General features: G+C 43.6%; 1 protein-coding gene across 2 annotated transcripts in view; it reads right to left on the reverse strand.

The window, feature by feature from the left end:
• Positions 1-23233, reverse strand: part of LOC144669536 (neuronal-specific septin-3-like) — a 69468-nt gene that overhangs the window by 20373 nt on the left and 25862 nt on the right. For both annotated transcript variants that reach the window (XM_078532009.1, XM_078532008.1), the window contains exons 2-3: positions 13863-14057; positions 7510-7638 (exon numbers count right to left, since the gene is read on the reverse strand). In XM_078532009.1, the coding sequence (XP_078388135.1) occupies positions 7510-7638; positions 13863-14025 (292 nt within the window). In that variant the 5' untranslated portion in view covers positions 14026-14057. The remainder of the gene's footprint in view (positions 1-7509; positions 7639-13862; positions 14058-23233) is intronic.

Here is a 23233-nt window from a genome sequence, read left to right on the forward strand (position 1 = left end):
GGTATATACAGGATAATACAGGCTGGAGTGTGGTATATACAGTGTAATACAGGCTGGAGTGTGGTATATACAGTGTAACACAGGCTGGAGTGTGGTATATACAGTGTAACACAGGCTGGAGTGTGGTATATACAGTGTAATACAGGCTGGTGTGTGGTATATACAGGATAATACAGGCTGGAGTGTGGTATATACAGTGTAACACAGGCTGGAGTGTGGTATATACAGTGTAACACAGGCTGGGGTGTGGTATATACAGTGTAACACAGGCTGGAGTGTGGTATATACAGTGTAATACAGGCTGGAGTGTGGTATATACAGTGTAATACAGGCTGGAGTGTGGTATATACAGTGTAACACAGGCTGGAGTGTGGTATATACAGTGTAACACAGGCTGGAGTGTGGTATATACAGGATAATACAGGCTGGAGTGTGGTATATACAGTGTAATACAGGCTGGAGTGTGGTATATACAGTGTAATACAGGCTGGAGTGTGGTATATACAGTGTAATACAGGCTGGAGTGTGGTATATACAGTGTAACACAGGCTGGAGTGTGGTATATACAGGATAATACAGGCTGGAGTGTGGTATATACAGTGTAATACAGGCTGGAGTGTGGTATATACAGTGTAATACAGGCTGGAGTGTGGTATATACAGTGTAACACAGGCTGGAGTGTGGTATATACAGGATAGTATAGGCTGGAGTGTGGTATATACAGGATAATACAGGCTGGAGTGTGGTATATACAGGATAATACAGGCTGGAGTGTGGTATATACAGGATAATACAGGCTGGAGTGTGGTATATACAGGATAATACAGGCTGGAGTGTGGTATATACAGTGTAACACAGGCTGGAGTGTGGTATATACAGTGTAATACAGGCTGGAGTGTGGTATATACAGTGTAATACAGGCTGGAGTGTGGTATATACAGTGTAATACAGGTTGGAGTGTGGTATATACAATGTAATACAGGCTGGAGTGTGGTATATACAGTGTAATACAGGCTGGAGTGTGGTATATACAGTGTAATACAGGTTGGAGTGTGGTATATACAATGTAATACAGGCTGGAGTGTGGTATATACAGGATAATACAGCCTGTGGTGTGGTATATACAGTGTAACACAGGCTGGGGTGTGGTATATACAGTGTAATACAGGCTGGAGTGTGGTATATACAGGATAATACAGGTTGGAGTGTGGTATATACAGTGTAATACAGGCTGGAGTGTGGTATATACAGTGTAATACAGGCTGGAGTGTGGTATATACAGGATAATACAGCCTGGAGTGTGGTATATACAGTGTAATACAGGCTGGAGTGTGGTATATACAGGATAATACAGGCTGGGGTGTGGTATATACAGTGTAATACAGGCTGGGGTGTGGTATATACAGTGTAATACAGGCTGGAGTGTGGTATATACAGTGTAATACAGGCTGGAGTGTGGTATATACAGGATAATACAGGCTGGAGTGTGGTATATACAGGATAATACAGGCTGGAGTGTGGTATATACAGGATAATACAGGCTGGAGTGTGGTATATACAGTGTAATACAGGCTGGAGTGTGGTATATACAGTGTAACACGGGCTGGAGTGTGGTATATACAGTGTAATACAGGCTGGAGTGTGGTATATACAGTGTAATACAGGCTGGAGTGTGGTATATACAGTGTAATACAGGCTGGAGTGTGGTATATACAGTGTAACACAGGCTGGAGTGTGGTATATACAGTGTAATACAGGCTGGGGTGTGGTATATACAGGATAATACAGGCTGGAGTGTGGTATATACAGTGTAACACAGGCTGGGGTGTGGTATATACAGGATAATACAGGCTGGAGTGTGGTATATACAGTGTAATACAGGCTGGGGTGTGGTATATACAGTGTAACACAGGCTGGAGTGTGGTATATACAGTGTAACACAGGCTGGAGTGTGGTATATACAGGATAACACAGGCTGGAGTGTGGTATATACAGTGTAACACAGGCTGGGGTGTGGTATATACAGTGTAATATAGGCTGTAGTGTGGTATATACAGTGTAACACAGGCTGGGGTGTGGTATATACAGGATAATACAGGCTGGAGTGTGGTATATACAGGATAATACAGGCTGGAATGTGGTATATACAGTGTAACACAGGCTGGCGTGTGGCATATACAGTGTAATACAGGCTGGGGTGTGGTATATACAGGATAATATAGGCTGGAGTGTGGTATATACAGTGTAATACAGGCTGGAGTGTGGTATATACAGGATAATACAGGCTGGAGTGTGGTATATACAGGATAATATAGGCTGGGGTGTGGTATATACAGTGTAACACAGGCTGGAGTGTGGCATATACAGTGTAACACAGGCTGGGGTGTGGTATATACAGTGTAACACAGGCTGGAGTGTGGCATATACAGTGTAACACAGGCTGGAGTGTGGCATATACAGTGTAATACAGGCTGGGGTGTGGTATATACAGGATATTACAGGCTGGAGTGTGGTCTCTACAGTGTAACACAGGCTGGGGTGTGGCATATACAGTGTAACACAGGCTGGGGTGTGGCATATACAGTGTAACACAGGCTGGAGTGTGGTATATACAGGATAATATAGGCTGGGGTGTGGTATATACAGTGTAATAGAGGCTGGAGTGTGCTATATACAGTGTAATACAGGCTGGAGTGTGGTTTATACAGTGTAACACAGGCTGGAGTGTGGTATATACAGTGTAACACAGGCTGGGGTGTGGTATATACAGTGTAACACAGGCTGGAGTGTGGTATATACAGTGTAACACAGGCTGGAGTGTGGTATATACAGTGTAACACAGGCTGGAGTGTGGTATATACAGTGTAACACAGGCTGGAGTGTGGTATATACAGTGTAACACAGGCTGGAGTGTGGTATATACAGTGTAACACAGGCTGGGGTGTGGTATATACAGTGTAACACAGGCTGGAGTGTGGTATATATAGTGTAACACAGGCTGGAGTGTGGTATATACAGTGTAACACAGGCTGGAGTGTGGTATATACAGTGTAACACAGGCTGGAGTGTGGTATATACAGTGTAATACAGGCTGGAGTGTGGTATATACAGTGTAATACAGGCTGGAGTGTGGTATATACAGTGTAACACAGGCTGGAGTGTGGTATATACAGTGTAATACAGGCTGGAGTGTGGTATATACAGTGTAATACAGGCTGGAGTGTGGTATATACAGTGTAATACAGGCTGGAGTGTGGTATATACAGTGTAACACAGGCTGGAGTGTGGTATATACAGTGTAATACAGGCTGGAGTGTGGTATATACAGGATAATACAGGCTGGAGTGTGGTATATACAGTGTAATACAGGCTGGGGTGTGGTATATACAGTGTAACACAGGCTGGGGTGTGGTATATACAGTGTAACACAGGCTGGAGTGTGGTATATACAGGATAACACAGGCTGGAGTGTGGTATATACAGTGTAACACAGGCTGGGGTGTGGTATATACAGTGTAATATAGGCTGTAGTGTGGTATATACAGTGTAACACAGGCTGGGGTGTGGTATATACAGGATAATACAGGCTGGAGTGTGGTATATACAGGATAATACAGGCTGGAATGTGGTATATACAGTGTAACACAGGCTGGCGTGTGGTATATACAGGATAATACAGGCTGGAGTGTGGTATATACAGGATAATACAGGCTGGAGTGTGGTATATACAGTGTAATACAGGTTGGAGTGTGGTATATACAGTGTAACACAGGCTGGAGTGTGGTATATACAGTGTAATACAGGCTGGGGTGTGGTATATACAGGATAATACAGGCTGGAGTGTGGTATATACAGGATAATATAGGCTGGAGTGTGGTATATACAGTGTAATACAGGCTGGAGTGTGGTATATACAGGGTAATACAGGCTGGAGTGTGGTATATACAGGATAATATAGGCTGGAGTGTGGTATATACAGTGTAATACAGGCTGGGGTGTGGTATATACAGGATAATATAGGCTGGAGTGTGGTATATACAGGATAATACAGGCTGGAGTGTGGTATATACAGTGTAATACAGGCTGGAGTGTGGTATATACAGGATAATATAGGCTGGAGTGTGGTATATACAGGATAATACAGGCTGGAGTGTGGTATATACAGGATAATACAGGCTGGAGTGTGGTATATACAGTGTAATACAGGCTGGAGTGTGGTATATACAGTGTAACACAGGCTGGGGTGTGGCATATAGAGTGTAACACAGGCTGGGGTGTGGCATATACAGTGTAACACAGGCTGGAGTGTGGTATATACAGTGTAATACAGGCTGGGGTGTGGTATATACAGGATAATACAGGCTGGGGTGTGGTATATACAGGATATTACAGGCTGGAGTGTGGTATATACAGGATAATACAGGCTGGGGTGTGGTATATACAGGATATTACAGGCTGGAGTGTGGTATATACAGTGTAATACAGGCTGGAGTGTGGTATATACAGTGTAACACAGGCTGGAGTGTGGTATATACAGTGTAACACAGGCTGGAGTGTGGTATATACAGTGTAACACAGGCTGGGGTGTGGTATATACAGTGTAACACAGGCTGGAATGTGGTATATACAGTGTAACACAGGCTGGAGTGTGGTATATACAGGATATTACAGGCTGGAGTGTGGTATATACAGTGTAACACAGGCTGGAGTGTGGTATATACAGTGTAACACAGGCTGGAGTGTGGTATATACAGTGTAACACAGGCTGGAGTGTGGTATATACAGTGTAACACAGGCTGGAATGTGGTATATACAGTGTAGCACAGGCTGGAGTGTGGTATATACAGGATATTACAGGCTGGAGTGTGGTCTCTACAGTGTAACACAGGCTGGAGTGTGGTATATACAGGATATTACAGGCTGGAGTGTGGTATATACAGTGTAACACAGGCTGGGGTGTGGTATATACAGTGTAACACAGGCTGGGGTGTGGTATATACAGTGTAACACAGGCTGGAGTGTGGTATATACAGTGTAACACAGGCTGGAGTGTGGTATATACAGTGTAACACAGGCTGGAGTGTGGTATATACAGTGTAACACAGGCTGGAATGTGGTATATACAGTGTAGCACAGGCTGGAGTGTGGTATATACAGGATATTACAGGCTGGAGTGTGGTCTCTACAGTGTAACACAGGCTGGAGTGTGGTATATACAGGATATTACAGGCTGGAGTGTGGTATATACAGTGTAACACAGGCTGGGGTGTGGTATATACAGTGTAACACAGGCTGGGGTGTGGTATATACAGTGTAATAGAGGCTGGAGTGTGCTATATACAGTGTAATACAGGCTGGAGTGTGGTATATACAGTGTAACACAGGCTGGAGTGTGGTATATACAGTGTAACACAGGCTGGGGTGTGGTATATACAGTGTAACACAGGCTGGAGTGTGGTATATACAGTGTAACACAGGCTGGAGTGTGGTATATACAGTGTAACACAGGCTGGAGTGTGGTATATACAGTGTAACACAGGCTGGAGTGTGGTATATACAGTGTAACACAGGCTGGAGTGTGGTATATACAGTGTAACACAGGCTGGGGTGTGGTATATACAGTGTAACACAGGCTGGGGTGTGGTATATACAGTGTAACACAGGCTGGAGTGTGGTATATACAGTGTAACACAGGCTGGAGTGTGGTATATACAGTGTAACACAGGCTGGAGTGTGGTATATACAGTGTAACACAGGCTGGGGTGTGGTATATACAGTGTAACACAGGCTGGGGTGTGGTATATACAGTGTAACACAGGCTGGGGTGTGGTATATACAGTGTAACACAGGCTGGGGTGTGGTATATACAGTGTAACACAGGCTGGGGTGTGGTATATACAGTGTAACACAGGCTGGAGTGTGGTATATACAGTGTAACACAGGCTGGAGTGTGGTATATACAGTGTAACACAGGCTGGGGTGTGGTATATACAGTGTAACACAGGCTGGAGTGTGGTATATACAGTGTAACACAGGCTGGAGTGTGGTATATACAGTGTAACACAGGCTGGAGTGTGGTATATACAGTGTAACACAGGCTGGAGTGTGGTATATACAGTGTAACACAGGCTGGAGTGTGGTATATACAGTGTAACACAGGCTGGAGTGTGGTATATACAGTGTAACACAGGCTGGAGTGTGGTATATACAGTGTAACACAGGCTGGAGTGTGGTATATACCGGATAATACAGGCTGGGGTGAGTTGTTTAGATTCCACACTATAAAGGGAAAACTCATGGGGTTTCTGAAGGAAATCGAATGTGTAATGTGGTGACTGTGGTTTGATCTGATTGCACTGCACTGTGCTGTGTCAGGCTGTGTTACGAAGGACATTTCATTCCTGCCTGTTAAAGAAGGTGAAAAGATGAAATCCTGGATTACTTTGTAAAAGAGAAGAATTTATTGAATAACAAAGGACAGAGCCCAGAACTGTTAACATTGGCCAAGACCAGAAGCCAAAACAAAAACAGAATTACCTGGAAAAACTCAGCAGGTCTGGCAGCATCGGCGGAGAAGAAATCAGTCAACGTTTCGAGCCTTCATGGCCCTTCGGCAGAACTGAAGCATAGTTAGGAGAAGGGAGAAATATAAACTGGTTTAAGGTCGGTGGGGGGATGGGGGGGGGGGAGTGGTGGGAAAGAAGTTGAGGGTGGGGTGATTGTGGAGATGAGCACTGATAGGAGCAGATAATCAAAAGATGTCACAGACAAAAGGGTCAAAGAGGTGTTGAAGGTGGTGATATTTGTCTAAGAAAAGTGCTAATTAAGAATGGAAGACAGGATATTCAAAGTACAACTCTAGTGGGGGTGGGGTGGACAGACTAACAAGGTTTTAGTTTAAGATTTAAAAATAATGGAAATAGGTGGGGAAAGAAGAATATATATAAATTATTGAAAAAAAGATGGGGGGGGCCGTGGGGAGAGACGGGGTGGGGATGGGGGGAGGGGGAGTTTAAGATCTAAAGTTGTTGAATTCAATATTTAGCCATGCTGGGAAACTCAACCAAGGACATGCAAATGATTATTGCTGCGGACTGTTTAGGGGTGGGGGACAGGCTGTTGAAGGTTCAATGTAATTTCATTACAAAGGCAGCTGGTCTTCTCAAGCTGTGAGAACAAGAGAGGGATAAAAACATCAGCTCCAAAGGGGGTTTAAAAACTATGATTTTGTAGGGATTTCAGAAGAAGATGTGTTTCATAAATTCAAGGAAGGATTTAGCCCTCAGTCTCTTGGAAAGAGGATTTCATCACCTTGCTTGTGTGGTGTTGTACCTTCGATTGTCAAACTGTCGTGTGTTCATGTGAATCATTGAAAACTATGAACATTAATCTTGTTAAATGTTAACCAATGTTAATCATTGAAATCTATTTCAACCTTGGTTGATTTTTGCCTCTTGCACCCAAAACAGTGAGAAATAAAACCCCAGAAGAGTCTGTAAATAACTTCACCATGACTGACTGTCCGGATCTCCACAGTTTTAGGAACTTTCTCTTCTCGGTTTCTGCCGCAGGATTTCCGACTGACTTGGGATTTAAACAGTGTGTTGACCAGTGTTGACTTGCCCAAACCACTCTGACCTAGAGAGCAGAGGTGAGGAGGTGAGTACTTTTCAAAAAGTAAAACGAAACAGTGAATTAGAAATAAATTTCAATTTCAATACATAAAGGGGGGGAGTGCATTTTGGTGGGAAGGTTAGGGAGGCAGCTACTCCTTGGAATGTAAAAGTATAAAGGGGTAAAGGCACCAAGGGGAGGGTATCACCAAACCATTAAAAATAGCGATGCTGGTTGACAAGGCCATAGGAGGTGAAAACAAAGCAGTTGACGTTCATTCAGAGGATTAGGATTCAAAAGCAGAGAAGTTTGTCATACGGACTCCACAGCCATTCAAAAATGGCGGGTGGGAGCAGATTCCGAGATTCTTGTCCCCATTCCCAGCACAGTTTTCGGTAGTATGGGCTCAGGGTGCGGGTAGTGAGCCCATGCCCTGCTCTCCTGACCTGGCCAACTCCATGGTGGGAGTAGGTATCTCCTAGGCTCCAGGATGGTGTGTTGCCTCTTTGGTGCCAGGCTCGAGGGTGACAGGGAGCGATTGCAGAGCACCCTGGGTGAGAGGGTGAACAGCCAGCAGGCATGGTCCATATCGGCACTGATTACATCATCAGAAAAAATCCTGCGGTCAGAATTTAGGGAGCACGGAAGGAGATTAGCAAGCAGGACCTCAAAGGTAGTAATCTCCATATTATTCCCTGCATCAGGTGCAAATGAATGTAGAGATAGGTGGATGGAACAGATTAATACGTGACTGGAGAGATTGCACAGGAGGGAGAACTTTAGATTCCTGGGACGCTGGGGCCAGTTCTAGGGGAGATGGGATCGGTACAGGCCAGGTGGGTTGCTCCCGAACAGAGGTGGGTGATTCGGTAGCGCTATTGAGGAAGGTTTAAACTAACCTGGCAGGGGTGAAGGTAACCGGGAAGAGCTGTCTGAGGATGCATCGTCTCAGCAGACTAGAGTACCATCCACCTGCGTCCATGCACGCGTGTTTCAACTGGGTGAGGGGCACAGCACCTACATATGTGAGGAGGTGCCTGTGGACAGTCACCGTGATGCACACGGGATAGTGGGGAAGGACATCGGGAGTCATAGTTTGGGGCTTGGTGCTTGGAGAAGCAGGAGCAGCTGTGTGGCCATCTGTCGGAGTTCACTGAGGCTGTGTGGGCTCATGGACTGCGTTTGGAGGCCTCCTGGGTCCCTCTTATGTAAGGGTGTCTGCATTCAGTGGGTGTTGTGTAGGATATCACAGAATCACACAACTGTTACACTGCAGAAGGAGGCCATTTGGCCCATCATGTCTGCACTAGCTCTCCGAATGAGTATTATGACTCAGTGCCATTCTCCTGCCTTTTCCCCCATAACCCTGCAAATTGTTTCTATTCAAATAATCATCCAATGCCCTCTTGAATGCCTCGATTGAACCTGCCTCCACCACACTTCCAGGCTGTGCATTCCAGACCCGAACCACTCGCTGGGTGAAAAAGTTTTCTCTCACGCCACATTTGCTTCTTTTGCAAATCACTTTAAATCTGTGCCCTCTTGTTCTCGATCTTTTTACGAGCCAGAGCAGTTTCTCCCTATCTACTCTGTCCAGCCACCTCATGATTTTGAACATCTCTATCAAATCTCTTCTCAGCCTTCTCCTCTCCAAGGACAACAGTCCCAACCTCTCCAACCTGTCTTCATAACTGAAACTCCTCCTTGTAAACCTCTTCTGCACTCTCTGCAATGTGTTCACATCCTTCCTATAGTGTGGTGCCCAGAACTGTACACAATACTCCAGCTGAGGTCTAATCAGCAACTTATATAATTTCATCATAACCTCCCCGCTCTTGTACTCTATGCCCCTATTAATAAAACCCAGGATACTATATGCTTTATTAACTGCTCTCTCCACCTGTCCTACCACCTTCAATGATCTATGCACAGTACTAATTCGAGGGCAAAAAAGACGGCAAGTGTAGAATGTGTAGATCACGCCTCGAAGTCACTGACAGAAATGGAACAACAATTCGCCACGATAGGAAAAGAAGTTTTGGCAACTACGCTTACGTTTCAAAATTGAAACAGACCATAAAGCACTAATCACCTTTCTGAACATGAAAGAACATGCCCAGAATCCAGTGGCTCAGATTAAATTCGATGAGATATGACTCCATCACAGAGTATGTGAAAGGAAAATGTCAAACAACGGTGGACACACTGTCACAAAAATCATCAGAAGAAACTGAACAAGAGGATTTAGGCTTTGAATTTGTCCTTATTCATGCAGCACATAACAGCTACTGCAAGGAAGTTGTAAGAAATTAAGCGAACCCAGGAATGGGATGAAGATTGTCTTCAAACCTGAGAATATTGTCTGGAAGGATGGCGTACGAACATACAAAATAGGAGCAGAAGTAGGTAATTCGGCCCCTCGAGCCTGCTTGTGTTTCGATTTCCACATTCCCATCTAACCCCGATAACCTTTGATTCCCTTGCCTAACAAGAATCTATCTACCTCTGCCTTAAAAATATTCAATGATCCACCTCCGCTGCCTACAGAGAGTTCCAAAGTCGAACAGCCCTCTGAGAGAAAAAGTTTCTCCTCATCTCTGTCCTAAAAGAGCGACCCCTAAGTTTAAAACAGAGCGCCCTAATTCTGGACTCACTCACAAGAGGAAACATCCTTTCCACATCCACCTTGTTGGACCATATCCCCAGTAATCCGATACTAGTCCAGTACTTTGAACAGCGTAAGCACCTCACTGCCATTGATGATTTACTCATCTTCAATGAGAGATTATTCATAATGAGAGCCTTTTGGACTGATATTCTTCAAAGACTTCACCAAGGACATTTACAAATTGCTAGGTGTTGTGTGAGGGTACAACAATCAGTCTGGTGGCAAGGTGTTACTTGCTCTATAGAAGAAATGATTTCTAAATGTATTACTTGTGCCATAAACAGCCAAGATTGAAAAGAAGAATGATGACCTTCTTCATTACCATCAAGGCTGTGGGAGCACCTGGGAATGGACTTACTTGAAGTTCAGGAGAAAACTGTCCTTATCATTCCTGATTATTATTCAGTGGATTGAAGAAACCTGATTGCCTAGCAACACAGCAGGAGCAGTCATTCAGTCCCTCAAGTGAACGTATTCAACATATGACCTTCTGGACTGTGTAGTGTCTGACAATAGGCTGCAACTCGCAACTGAGCGATTCCAAAATTTCACAAATGAACGTTCATGTAACCAGTTCACCTCACCATCCTCAAGCAGATGGAGAGGCTGAGAGAGGAGGGTGAACCTTGAAGAAGTTATTAAAGGAAAACAAAGACCTTAATCTATCTGTTCTGAGTTATCGATCCTCACCATTAGAGAATGGTTTCTCACCATCAGAGCTACTAACAGGTAGGAGATTGAGAACACAGCTTCCATCTCTGACACAGAATTTCAAACCCAATGTCACCACGAGAGACCACAAGAGGGTAAAACAGAGATGAGAAAGAAGAGAGAAGCAAGTAGGCTGGGAACTTTAATCACAGGCATAGAGCACGTGAGTTATCAGTACTGAAGCCGATGGAGAGAGTGTGGGTCTGAGACCAGCAGAGGGAAGGTACAATCATTGAACAAACTCCACAACCAAGATTGTTCAGGGTCGAGACAGACCAGGGTATCATAAGGAGAAGCAGCAGAACCTTAATACCCTTGAAAAGAAAGACAATTGGACTGACTACTCAGATTCTGAAGAAGATGAAAGACTATGAGTCACTCAGGAGAAGATCACTCACACTGACAGAAGGGAGAGTGCGGAATACCTTGGACCTCAGAAAGAGATCAGAACAAAATCAGGGAGATTGGTCAAGGCACCTCAGAGACTAACTCTGTGAAGCCTGAGACATTGAGGGGGGGATGTAGGATGATGTAAATATCATAGGGATAAAGACTTGGGGAGAGATGTAGAGTAAAGGGTTAACATCAGAAACATAAATGATGCTGATGTAATAATGATATCAGATCACATGACTGAGAAGTAAGAGAGATCTGGAAGGGTTTAGAAGCTCTTACCTCGTGTAGAGGTCCAAATGTGAAAATACTTGTTGTAAATAAACGGTTCTGGTTAAAAAGACTATTGACTCAAGCTGCACACTTCTGGGAGACTAGACAATCCCAAAACCCCATCTAAATCCCTACCATATAACAAAATACCTCTCAGAGAGGATTTTCATGTAACTCTCTGAATACAAATACATTTCTGGAATCAAGTTGCCTGGTCTGAAATGAAAGTAAAATACTGCAGATGCTGGAAATCTGAAAAAAAACCCCAGAAAATGCTGGAAAGACTCAGCAGGTCCAGCAGCATCTGTGGAAAGAGAAACAGGACAAAGGGAGTGTTAATGGTGGTGGTGAAGACTAAAGAAGTTGCTGATAGTGGCAGAATGTGTTAATCACAGAACGAGGGGGTGGTGGTTGGAGAAAAAGGATTTTTAAAAAATGAATAAATAAAATAAATAAGAATAAAAGTAAATGTCAAAATTAAACATATCAAAACATTTAAAATTGGATTAAAACAGGGGTAAAGATGGAGGAGAGAGTTCATGATCTAAAGTTGTTGAATTCAATATTCAGTCCGGAAGGCTGTAAAGTGCCTAGTCGGAAGAGGAGGTGCTGTTCCTCCAGTTTGCGTTGAGCTTCACTGGAACAATGCAGCAAGCCAAGGACGGACATGTGGGCATGAGAGCAGGGTGGAGTGTTAAAATGGCAAGCGACAGGGAGGTCTGGGTCATGCTTGCGGACAGACCGAAGGTGTTCTGCAAAGCGGTCACCCAGTCTGCGTTTGGTCTCTCCAATGTAGAGGAAACCGCATTGGGAGCACCGAATGCTGTAGACCAAATGTCAGAATTCCGTAGGGACCTTTCCCTCCGAGACACCCTGGTCCACTCCTTCATCACCACCAGCACCTAATCCCCTTCCCATGGCACCTTGCCATGCAATTGCAGAAGGTGCAACACCTGCCCCTTTACCTCCTCCCTCCTCACCATCCAAGGGCCCAAACACTCCTTTCAAGTGAAGCAGCATTTCACTTGCACTTCCCTCAATTTAGTCTACTGCATTCGCTGCTCCCAATGGGAGAGACCAAACGCAGACTGGGTGACCGCTTTGCGGAACACCTTCGGTCTGTCTGCAAGCATTACCCAGACCTCCCTGTCGCTTGCCATTTCAACACCCCACCCTGCTCTCATGCCCACATGTCCGTCCTTGGCCTGCTGCATTGTTCCAGTGAAGCTCAACGCAAACTGGAGGAACAGCACCTTCCGGACTTCAACAGCTTCAACAACTTCAGACCATGAACTCTCTCCTCCATCCCTACTCCTTTTTAATCCAATTTTTAATTAAAAAAAAAAATTATATTTAATTTTAACTTTTATTTTTATTCTTATTTATTTATATTTTTTATTTATTTGTATTTATTTATTTACTTTTTAAAAATCCTTTTTCCCCAACCCCCTCCCCCTCCCCCCACCCCGCAGGGCCATCTGTCTCTTGTTTCCATGTTGTGCTTTCACAGAGCGCTGAGCCTCGTTCTGCTATTAACACATTCCGCTGTCTTACCTTTATACCACTATCAGCACCTTCTTTAATCTTTACCACTCCCTTTGTCTTGTGTCCATGACATCTTTGTCAATCTCTCCTTAGCCCCCACCTATCCCTGACCTTCTAACTTGCTCCACCTGCTCCGCCCCCTCTTAAACATTATAAACTCCATCACATTTCCACTTCTCTTCAGTTCTGAAGAAGAGTCATATGGACTCGAAACGTTAACTCTGTTTCTCTCTCCACAGATGCTGCCAGACCTGCTGAGTTTTTCCAGCATTCTCTATTTTTATTCCCTAATCTGAAACTCACTAGGAACACCGATACTCTTCACTTGTAGCGCTGTGGCATGGAACCATAGAGTGATACAGCACAGAAGGAGGCCATTCGGCCCATCCTGCCTGTACTGATTCTTTGAAATAACTATCCAATTTGTCCCCTGCACTTCCTTTGTAGCTTTGCGAACGTTTCTTTATCGAATATATATCCACTTCCGTTCTGAAAGTTATTTTTGAATCTGCTTCCACCACCCTTTCAGACAGCACATTCCAAATCAGAACAACTCACTGCGTAAGAGGAATTCTCCTTGGGTTCTTTAGCTATTTTCCTTCAATCCAAGATTTGGAAAGTGTAAAGGCGGGGTTAAGTGCAACATCTAAATTCTCACCTACGACCATGATGTTAAAATCGAATCCAGTCTTCATCGTCTTCCGTCGCATTTGCTCGATAATAGTGTCGATTCCCACATAGCCCAGCAACTGGGAGCCCACAGCCGATGGCTTCATGGGAACAGCTGGCTTGGGTTTAGGATCCTGAACCACATCCGACATCCCGGTTCCCACTTTTTTATCCTCTTCCAAACCTGGGGGGGAGATTGTTAATGGCAGCGTGAATTCCACATTTCGGCAGGGCTTTATTGACAATCCTCCCTCCCCTGTCTTAATGCCCTACACTGAGAATGGAAGGAAGCTGAACCGCATTGGTTCCAAATCCAGCAAGGCCTCAATTTTAAAATTCTCAATTTTTGTTCCCAAACCCCTCCTTGTCTTCATCCCTCCCTATCATTGTACTCCCCTCCAGCTCCATAACCCTCCGGCATCTTATAGAAACATATCAGATTTTGAGGGGGCTTGAGAGGGTGGAATTCTGAGAGGGTGTTTCCCTTGTGGGAGAATCTAGAACGAGGGGGTGCACAGTTTCAAAATAAGAGGTCCCCCATTTTAGATGAAGATGAGGAGGAATTTCTTCCCTCACAGTGTCGTTAGTCTTTGGAATTCTCTTCCCCAGAGAGCAGTGGGGGCTGGGTCATTGAATATATTCAAAGCTGAATTAGACAGAGTTTGGCCTACAAGGGAGTCAAGGGTTATGCAGAGCAGACAGGAATGTGGAGTTAAGGCCACAGTCAGATCAGCCGTAATTTTATAGAATGGCAGAGCAGGCTCGAGGGGCCGAATGGCCTACTCCTGCTCTCATGTCTTATGATGTTACGATCTCTGCAATCCTCCAAGTCTGGTGTCTTGTGCATCCCCGACTTCCTTTACCCCACTATTGGCGGCAATGCCTTCAGCTGTCTAAGCTCTGGAATTCCCTCCTTTATCCTCACTGCCTCTTTCATCAAGCTCTCACTCACCTGTCCTCACAATCGCTTCATGTCTCTCGGTGTCAGCTTTTGTCTGATAACACACCTGTGATCCGCCTTGGGACATTTACACCATCAAAACTGCTATATAAATGCAGCTTGTTATTGTAAGAAGACCACCCTCTTTACATGGAGAACCTTAGTCAGTTAAGAAGCAGGTTCTCACTGTAGAATTAAATCTCTCTCTCCATGATGTGAAGCTATTAACAACGTCATCGATGATCAAAGATGGCAAAAGGCCACCTGGACTGATCAAACTCTTCTGTCCCAGTGCTGCAGCTCCGATAGCCCAAACATCGGACCTATCCAGCCGAAAATCCAATTCCCCCAGTGCCATGTCCAGCCCAACATCTCCAATGTCCAACTTACTAAACCATCTACAGTATCAAGGACAACTGGAACATTGAAATCCCTGCAGATTCTGAAGAAAGGGAACAATTGTAAACCCGACTCTGGGAACATCCCACGGAGGCCCAATTGGCACCCTATCCTCCACCTTAAACATTCACTCCCCCCACCACTGACGCACAGTAGCAGCAGCGTGTACCATCTACAAGATGCACTGCAGCAATTCACCAAGGCTCCTTCGACAGCACCTTCCAAACCCATGACCACTACCATCTAGAAGGACAATGACAGCAGGTAGATGGGGACACCACCACCTGGAAGTTCCCCTCCAAGCCACTCACCATCCTGACATGGAAATATATCACCGTTTCTTCACTGGCGCTGGGTCAAAATCCTGGAACTCCCTCCCTAACAGCACTGTGGGTGTACCTACACCACATGGACTGCAGCGGCTCAAGAAGGCAGCTCACCACCACCTTCTCAAGGGCAACTAGGGATGGGCAATAAATGATGGTCTAGACAGTGATGCTCACATCCCATAATTGAAAAAGAAAGACTTGCATTTATCACATATTTTTCAAATATTTATTTTTTAATTTATATATATATATTTTTCCTACCTATTTTTATTATTATTATTATTTTTAAATTTATTTCCATTAATTGTTTTATCCTCACCTTTTAGCCTATTTCGATCTTTTCTCCCACACTGTCCCCTCCCCCACCCCACCCCACCCCAACGAGGGTTATCTGTCTCTTGCTCATCCTGCTTTCTACCCTTAATGTCACCATTAGCACCTCCTTTAGCCACTATCACCACCATCAACACCCCTTCCACCTTTTGTTTATATATACTTTGCCATCTCTCCTTTGCCTCCACATACCACTGGCCTTCTACCCAACTTCACCTGTCACCCCCCTTAAACAGTATAAATTTCAACACGTTTTTACTTCTCTTTAGTTCTGATGAAGAGTCATACGGACTCGAAACGTTAACTCTGTCTTTGTCTCCACAGATGCTGTCAGCCCTGCTGAGTTTTTCTAGCAATTTTTATTCCTTTTGCATTTATATAGCACCTTTCATGAACACTGGATGTCTCAAAGTGCTTTGCAGCCAATGAAATACCTTTGCAGTGGAGTCACTGTCGTAATGTAGGAAAGGCCAATTTACACACAGCAAGCTCCCACAATGAATAAATAACAAAAAGATGGTAAAAGCAGGTCCGGAGCCAGAGCATCTAGTCATCGAGGAGAAGTGGACTCCAAATAGCCCCAATAAGATAATAAATATAGGGAGCATTGACACACACATATATTCATCACATTGCTAAAACTGCTAGCTACTGCATAGATGTTTTTAGATGCAATAATAGTGGGATTGAGTGAATGATCTATTTATGCCAGTAATGTAATGTCTGTCAATGTCAGTGTTGTAATGTCTGTCAATGTCAGTGTTGTAATGTCTGTCAACGTCAGTGTTGTAATGTCTGTCAACGTCAGTGTTGTAATGTCTGTTAATATCAGTGTTATAATGTCTGTCAATGTCAGTGTTGTAATGTCTGTCAATGTCAGTGTTGTAACGTCTGTTAAGTCAGTGTTGTAATTTATGTCAATGTCAGTGTTGTAATGTCTGTCAATCTCTGTATTTTAATGTCTGTCAGTGTCAGTATTGTAATATCTGTAAATCTCTGCGTTTTAATGCCTTTCAATCTTAGTGCTGTAAAGTGTGTTAACGTGTGCAATCTCAGGACTATAATGTCTGTCACTGTCAATGTTGTAATGTCTGTCAATGTGAGTGTTGTAATGTCTGTCAATGTCAGTGTTGTAATGTCTGTCAACGTCAGTGTTGTAATGTCTGTCAATGTCAATGTTGTAATTTCTGTCAATGTCAGTGTTGTAATGTCTGTCAATGTCAGTGTTTTAATTTCTGTCAATGTCAGTGTTGTAATTTCTGTCAATGTCAGTGTTGTAATGTCTGTCAATGTTGTAATGTCTGTCACTGTCAGTGTTGTAATTTCTGTCAATGTCAGTGTTGTAATTTCTGTCAATGTCAGTATTGTAATGTCTGTCAATGTCCGTGTTGTAATGTCTGTCAATGTCCGTGTTGTAATGTCTGTCAATGTCAGTGTTGTAATGTCTGTCAATGTCCGTGTTGTAATGTCTGTCAATGTCAGAGTTGTAATTTCTGTCAATGTCCGTGTTGTAATTTCTGTCAATGTCAGTGTTGTCATTTCTGTCAATGTCAGTGTTGTAATGTCTGTCAATGTCAGAGTTGTAATTTCTGTCAATGTCAGTGTTGTAATGTCTGTCAATGTCAGAGTTGTAATTTCTGTCAATGTCAGTGTTGTAATGTCTGTCAGTGTCAGTGTTGTAATTTCTGTCAATGTCAGTGTTGTAATTTCTGTCAATGTCAGTGTTGTCATTTCTGTCAATGTCAGTGTTGTAATGTCTGTCAATGTCAGAGTTGTAATTTCTGTCAATGTCAGTGTTGTAATGTCTGTCAACGTCAGAGTTGTAATGTCTGTCAATGTCAGAGTTGTAATTTCTGTCAATGTCAGTGTTGTAATTTCTGTCAATGTCAGTGTTGTAATGTCTGCCAATGTCAGTGTTGTAATGTCTGTCACTGTCAGTGTTGTAATGTCTGTCAATGTCAGTGTTGTAATGTCTGTCACTGTCAGTGTTGTAATGTCTGTCAATGTCAGAGTTGTAATTTCTGTCAATGTCAGTGTTGTAATTTCTGTCAATGTCAGTGTTGTAATGTCTGTCAATGTCAGTGTTGTAATTTCTGTCAGTGTCAGTGTTGTAATGTCTGTCAATGTCCGTGTTGTAATGTCTGTCAGTGTCAGTGTTGTAATGTCTGTCAATGTCCATGTTGTAATGTCTGTCAATGTCAGTGTTGTAATGTCTGTCAATGTCCGTGTTGTAATGACTGTCAGTGTCAGTGTTGTAATGTCTGTCAATGTCAGTGTTGTAATGTCTGTCACTGTCAGTGTTGTAATGTCTGTCAATGTCAGAGTTGTAATTTCTGTCAATGTCAGTGTTGTAATGTCTGTCAATGTCAGTGTTGTAATGTCTGTCAATGTCAGTGTTGTAATTTCTGTCAATGTCAGTGTTGTAATGTCTGTCAATGTCAGTGTTGTAATTTCTCTCAATGTCAGTGTTGTAATGTCTGTCAATGTCAGTGTTGTAATGTCTGTCAATGTCCGTGTTGTAATTTCTCTCAATGTCAGTGTTGTAATGTCTGTCAATGTCAGTGTTGTAATGTCTGTCAATGTCAGTGTTGTAATGTCTGTCAATGTCCGTGTTGTAATTTCTCTCAATGTCAGTGTTGTAATGTCTGTCAATGTCAGTGTTGTAATTTCTGTCAATGTCCAAGTTGTTATATCTACCTATGGGAAGAATTCTCCCCCTGTTGGACGGAGGGTGGTTGTGCAGGAGCAGGCGGGAGCGAGCGCAAATCTGATCTATGCCCCCGATCGGGTTCGCGCCGCCATTTTACGTGGGCGGGCCGATTAAGGCCCACCCAGCGTGACGCACACCCGGAAGTGCTGTACGCTCCCTGTGTGGGTGGGGGAGGGAGATTCCCTGATTCGGGGCCTGCGCTCTTTCGTGCATGTGTGTGAAACAGTGCAGAAATCCCCCTGAGGCACAGAGCTGCCTCAGGGAGATTAGTTTAAGTTGTGGAAAGTTTAATAAAGATGGAAAAAAATTGTAAGGACATGTCCCCTCATGCAAAACTGTCACATGAGCTGGGACATGCCCATTAAAATTTTCATAAATTTTTATTTAATTAAAAAACCTTTATGGAACCTCATCCCGCCCGTGGATGAGGTTTCATGAAAAATGCGAAGGCCGCGTGGGCTCTTCGCCTGCCCGACAACCTTAAGGTTGGATGGGCAGCATTCTTAACAACTTTAGTTACTTTGTTAATGGCCTTAATAGGCCTTTGACAGTTCGGCGGCCGCGCAGTCGTGACAATCTAAGTGACACACTGTGACGTCGGGACGCCCACCTGACATTACCGCACATCGTTTGACACGTCGGCGAGCCGGCAATGGGAAAATGCTGCCCAAGTCAGTGGTGTAATGTCTGTCAACGTCAGTGTTATAGGACTGAATTTTCACCGGGACAAAGAAGCTCTCTGGCTTATCCAAAATAGCGCCGGAGATCCGAACCTGGAAGTCCCGCCCCCGGAACCCGGCACCCTCCATTTTTGCCGGGAAGGTTGCGGGGGAGTGGTGGGGGTGTTGGGGTTAATAGGGGCAAGTAGTACTTTGTATGTCCATGGTTCATGGAGGCAGCTGCTCATAGTAGAGTGCAGCTGCCTTCAGTCAGATCCAAGTTTGGCTGGTGCTATGTCCAAAACATGACTTGTGCATTTTAGACCTATCAGGAGAAAGTCTAAACTTAGTGGAATATTTTGGCAAGGTGGGGTACCCTTTTGGAGAGGTAAGATACCGGTTTGGATAGGTCCAGGGGCACTTTTAGGAGAGGTAAGGTCCCCTTTGAGAGAGTTCAAGTTCCCTTTGTGGTGTTAAAATTAGACATGAATGTGCATAAAAATGAATAAACTCATTGGAACTGTCAAAGCTTGTTGGAATTATCAAACTGTCAAGGGAACTGTCAAAGTTAATCAGAACTGTCAAGACATTTAGACCTTCCTGCTCTTTAAATCTGTAAAAAAAAAGCAGTCTGCAGTGTAGAAAAAAATAAGTGCTTGATATTGCCGTAAAAAAGCATTTTGTTGAAGCTTTTTGTCTTGTACACATCAGGCCAATCGCAAGAATACCAATGTCAGGGGAAGCAACAACTTTATACTGTATGAAAAGAGAGTGCTGAATGTTTGGTAAGTGGACTAATTAATGTGACTGACAGTTAACTGCCAAGCATTGTTTGAAATTTAAACCAAGCAGCTTGACTCTGATTGGCCAAGGCATTGCCCTGAAGAATGAACCAGCGAATGGCTGTCACTTATTTTGTTTAGCTGAAACAGGCACAATGTGTGTACATATTTTTTCTGTCTGCAAAGAACAGGGCCCTGGGTATTAATATATGTAACTGCTGATGCACGCAAATGCACCACACTGTGAACCCAACTGACAATCTTAAATTGGTTATCAGCATAATTTTTAGCACACTGATGTAGCAAATATTGTCCAATCACAGCATCACATACATATGTTGACAACCAATTTAAGATTGTCAGTGGGGTTGGAAGTGTGGTGCATTTGCGTGTACTGGAAGTTACATATATTAACACTTAAGGCCCAGTTATTTGCAGACAGAAGGAACATGTACACACATTATGCCTGCTTCAGCTAAACAAAATAAGTAACAGCCATTCACTGGTTCATTCCTCGGGGCAATGCCTTGACCAATAAGCTGCCTGGCTTAAATTTCTAACAATGTTTGGCAGTTAACTGTCAGTCACCATTAATTGGTGCATTCTCCATGGCAACACCTCTGCAAATCAGAGTGCACTTGCCAACCAATCAACACTCTCTTCTCATACGGTATAAAGTTGTTGCTTCCCCCAACATTGGTATTCTGGCGATTGTCCCGATGAGTGCAAGATGAAAAGCTTTGACAAAATGTTTTTTTTCAGCAATACTCAAGTCATGTACTATCAAATGACTAAGAGCTTGATATTTCACTCTGCTTGTTGATGTAAGTCTAAAGGTTATCTTAGAGGATTGGTGCTGCATGACTGATTTCACAGCCTATCATTATCACAGTTCACAGTTTGACAGCTCCAAGTGGTTATAAAGTCTTGGATGTGGGGATGTGAATACAAATGCTTGTTGTTGTAAGGGGTTAAGTAGTTGAAGGAAATTAAATGTGATGAATGGATTTTATCAGAGTGTTATTTTAAGTAGTGAATTTATCAATAGACATTTGGAACATTATTTCATTTCAACTCAGCATGTGTCCTGAGGTTTGCCTGTGGTGGATACTGGATGAGTTGGCATAGAGGGTGTGAGGGCAAAGGGTGGGAGATGGGGCGTAATGGGTTCTCATGAGTTGCCATGAGGTTGGCATAGGGCCTATAAAGGGCCATGGGTGTGGGTAGAAGGGAATAGGTTGGCATGAAGGATATAAGGGGCCATGGGCGTGGTTGGAGGGCATGAGGTGGCAAAGGTTGGCATAGATGGGGCATGGGGAGTGCATGAGGGTGGTGTTGAGAGGGGGATGAGCTGTCTTTTGTTTCACTGTTTTTCTTTGCAGCTGGGACAAAGCGTCACATCACCGAGGCCGGCCTTTCATCCAGATGCCTCTGCATCCGGCAGCCCTTGTGTTGCTTCTGAATTGTTTCCATGGTTTGTGAGCGTGACTCCTATAACACCCCACCCCATAATAATCAGAAATTACAGGTCTGGTTTTCAGGAGTTGGGTTCACGGAGCGGGGAATTCGTCCGACTCTGCGCTCCCGACCCAGGCATGTCAGTGTTGGAATGCCTGCCAATGTCTGAGTTATAACATCTATCTATGTCTGTGTTCTAATGTCTGTCAATAACTGTGTTGTAATGCCTGTTAATGTCAGTATTGTAATGATTGTGCTGTAATATCTGTTAACAATTGTGTTGTAATGTCTGTCACTATCAGTTTTGTAATATAAAAGCAAAATACTGCAGATCCTGGAAATCTGAAACAAAAACAAAAATAGCTGGAAAAACTCAGCGGGTCTGACAGCATCTGCGGAGAGGAACACAGTTAACGTTTCGAGTCCGTAAGACTCTTCATCAGAACTAAGGAAAAATAGAAATGAGGTGAAATATAAGCTGGTTGAGGGGGGTGGGCCAGGTAGAGCTGGATAGAGGGCCAGTGATAGGTGGAGGCAAAGAAGAGATTGCCAAAGATGTCATAGACAAAAGGACAAAAGGGTGTTTATCTCCACCTTTTAGCCTATTTTGATCCCTTCCCCCCACCCCACCCCCACTAGGGCTATCTGTACCTTGCTCGTCCTGCTTTCTACCCTTAATGTCACCATTAGCACATTCTATAGCTAATATCACCACCGTGAACACCTCTTTGTCCTTTTGTCTATGACATCTTTGGCAATCTCTTCTTTGCCTCCACCTATCACTGGTCCTCTATCGAGCTGTACCTGTCCCACCCCCCCTCAACCAGCTTATATTTCATCTCATTTCTATTTTTCCTTAGTTCTGTTGAAGGGTCATAAGGACTCGAAATGTTAACTGTCTTCCTCTCTGCAGATGCTGTCAGACCTGCTGAGTTTTTCCAGCTATTTTTATTTTTGTTTCAGTTTTGTAATGGCTGTCAGTATCAGGGTTGTAATATATGTCAGCGTCAGCATTAGTGTTGTAATGTCAGCCAATCTCCAAGTTGTAATGCATGTCAATGTCCGTATTGTAATTTCTGTCAATACCAGTGTTGTAATGTCTGCCAATGTCTGAGTTGTAATATAAACCCATGTCAGTGTTGTAATATCTGTCAATGTGTTATAATGAAAGCAGAAAATGCTGGAAAAACTCAACAGGTCTGGCAGCATCTGTGGAGAGTGAAACAGAGTTAACATTTTGAGCTCTGAATAAGAGTCATAGGGATTCGAAACGTTAACTCTGTTTCTCTCTCCACAGATGCTGCCAGACCTGCTGAGTTTTCCCAGCATTTTCTACTTTTATTTCAGGTTTCTAGCATCTGCAGTATTTTGCTTTTAACCCGGTGCTGAAATGATTGCGTTGTAATGTCTGTTAATAACTGTGCTGCAATGTCCATCAATATCAGTTTTGTAATGTCTGCCAGTGTCAGTGCTGTAACATGTCAATGTCAGTGTTAGTGCTGTAATGCCTGCCAATGTCTGAGTTGCAATATCTATCTATGCCTGTGTCATAATGTCTGTTAATAATCACGTTGCAATATCTGTCAATATCAGTTTTGTAATGTCTGTCAATACCAGCGTTGCAATATCTGTCAATATCAGTGTTGTAATGTCTGCCAATGACTGAGTTGTAATATCTATCTATGCCAGTGATGTAATGTCTGTCAATACCAGTGTTGTAATGATTGCCAATGACTGAGTTGTAATATCT

Source organism: Cetorhinus maximus, chromosome 29 (assembly GCF_964194155.1).
Source record: "Cetorhinus maximus chromosome 29, sCetMax3.hap1.1, whole genome shotgun sequence".
Classification (NCBI taxonomy): domain Eukaryota; kingdom Metazoa; phylum Chordata; class Chondrichthyes; order Lamniformes; family Cetorhinidae; genus Cetorhinus; species Cetorhinus maximus.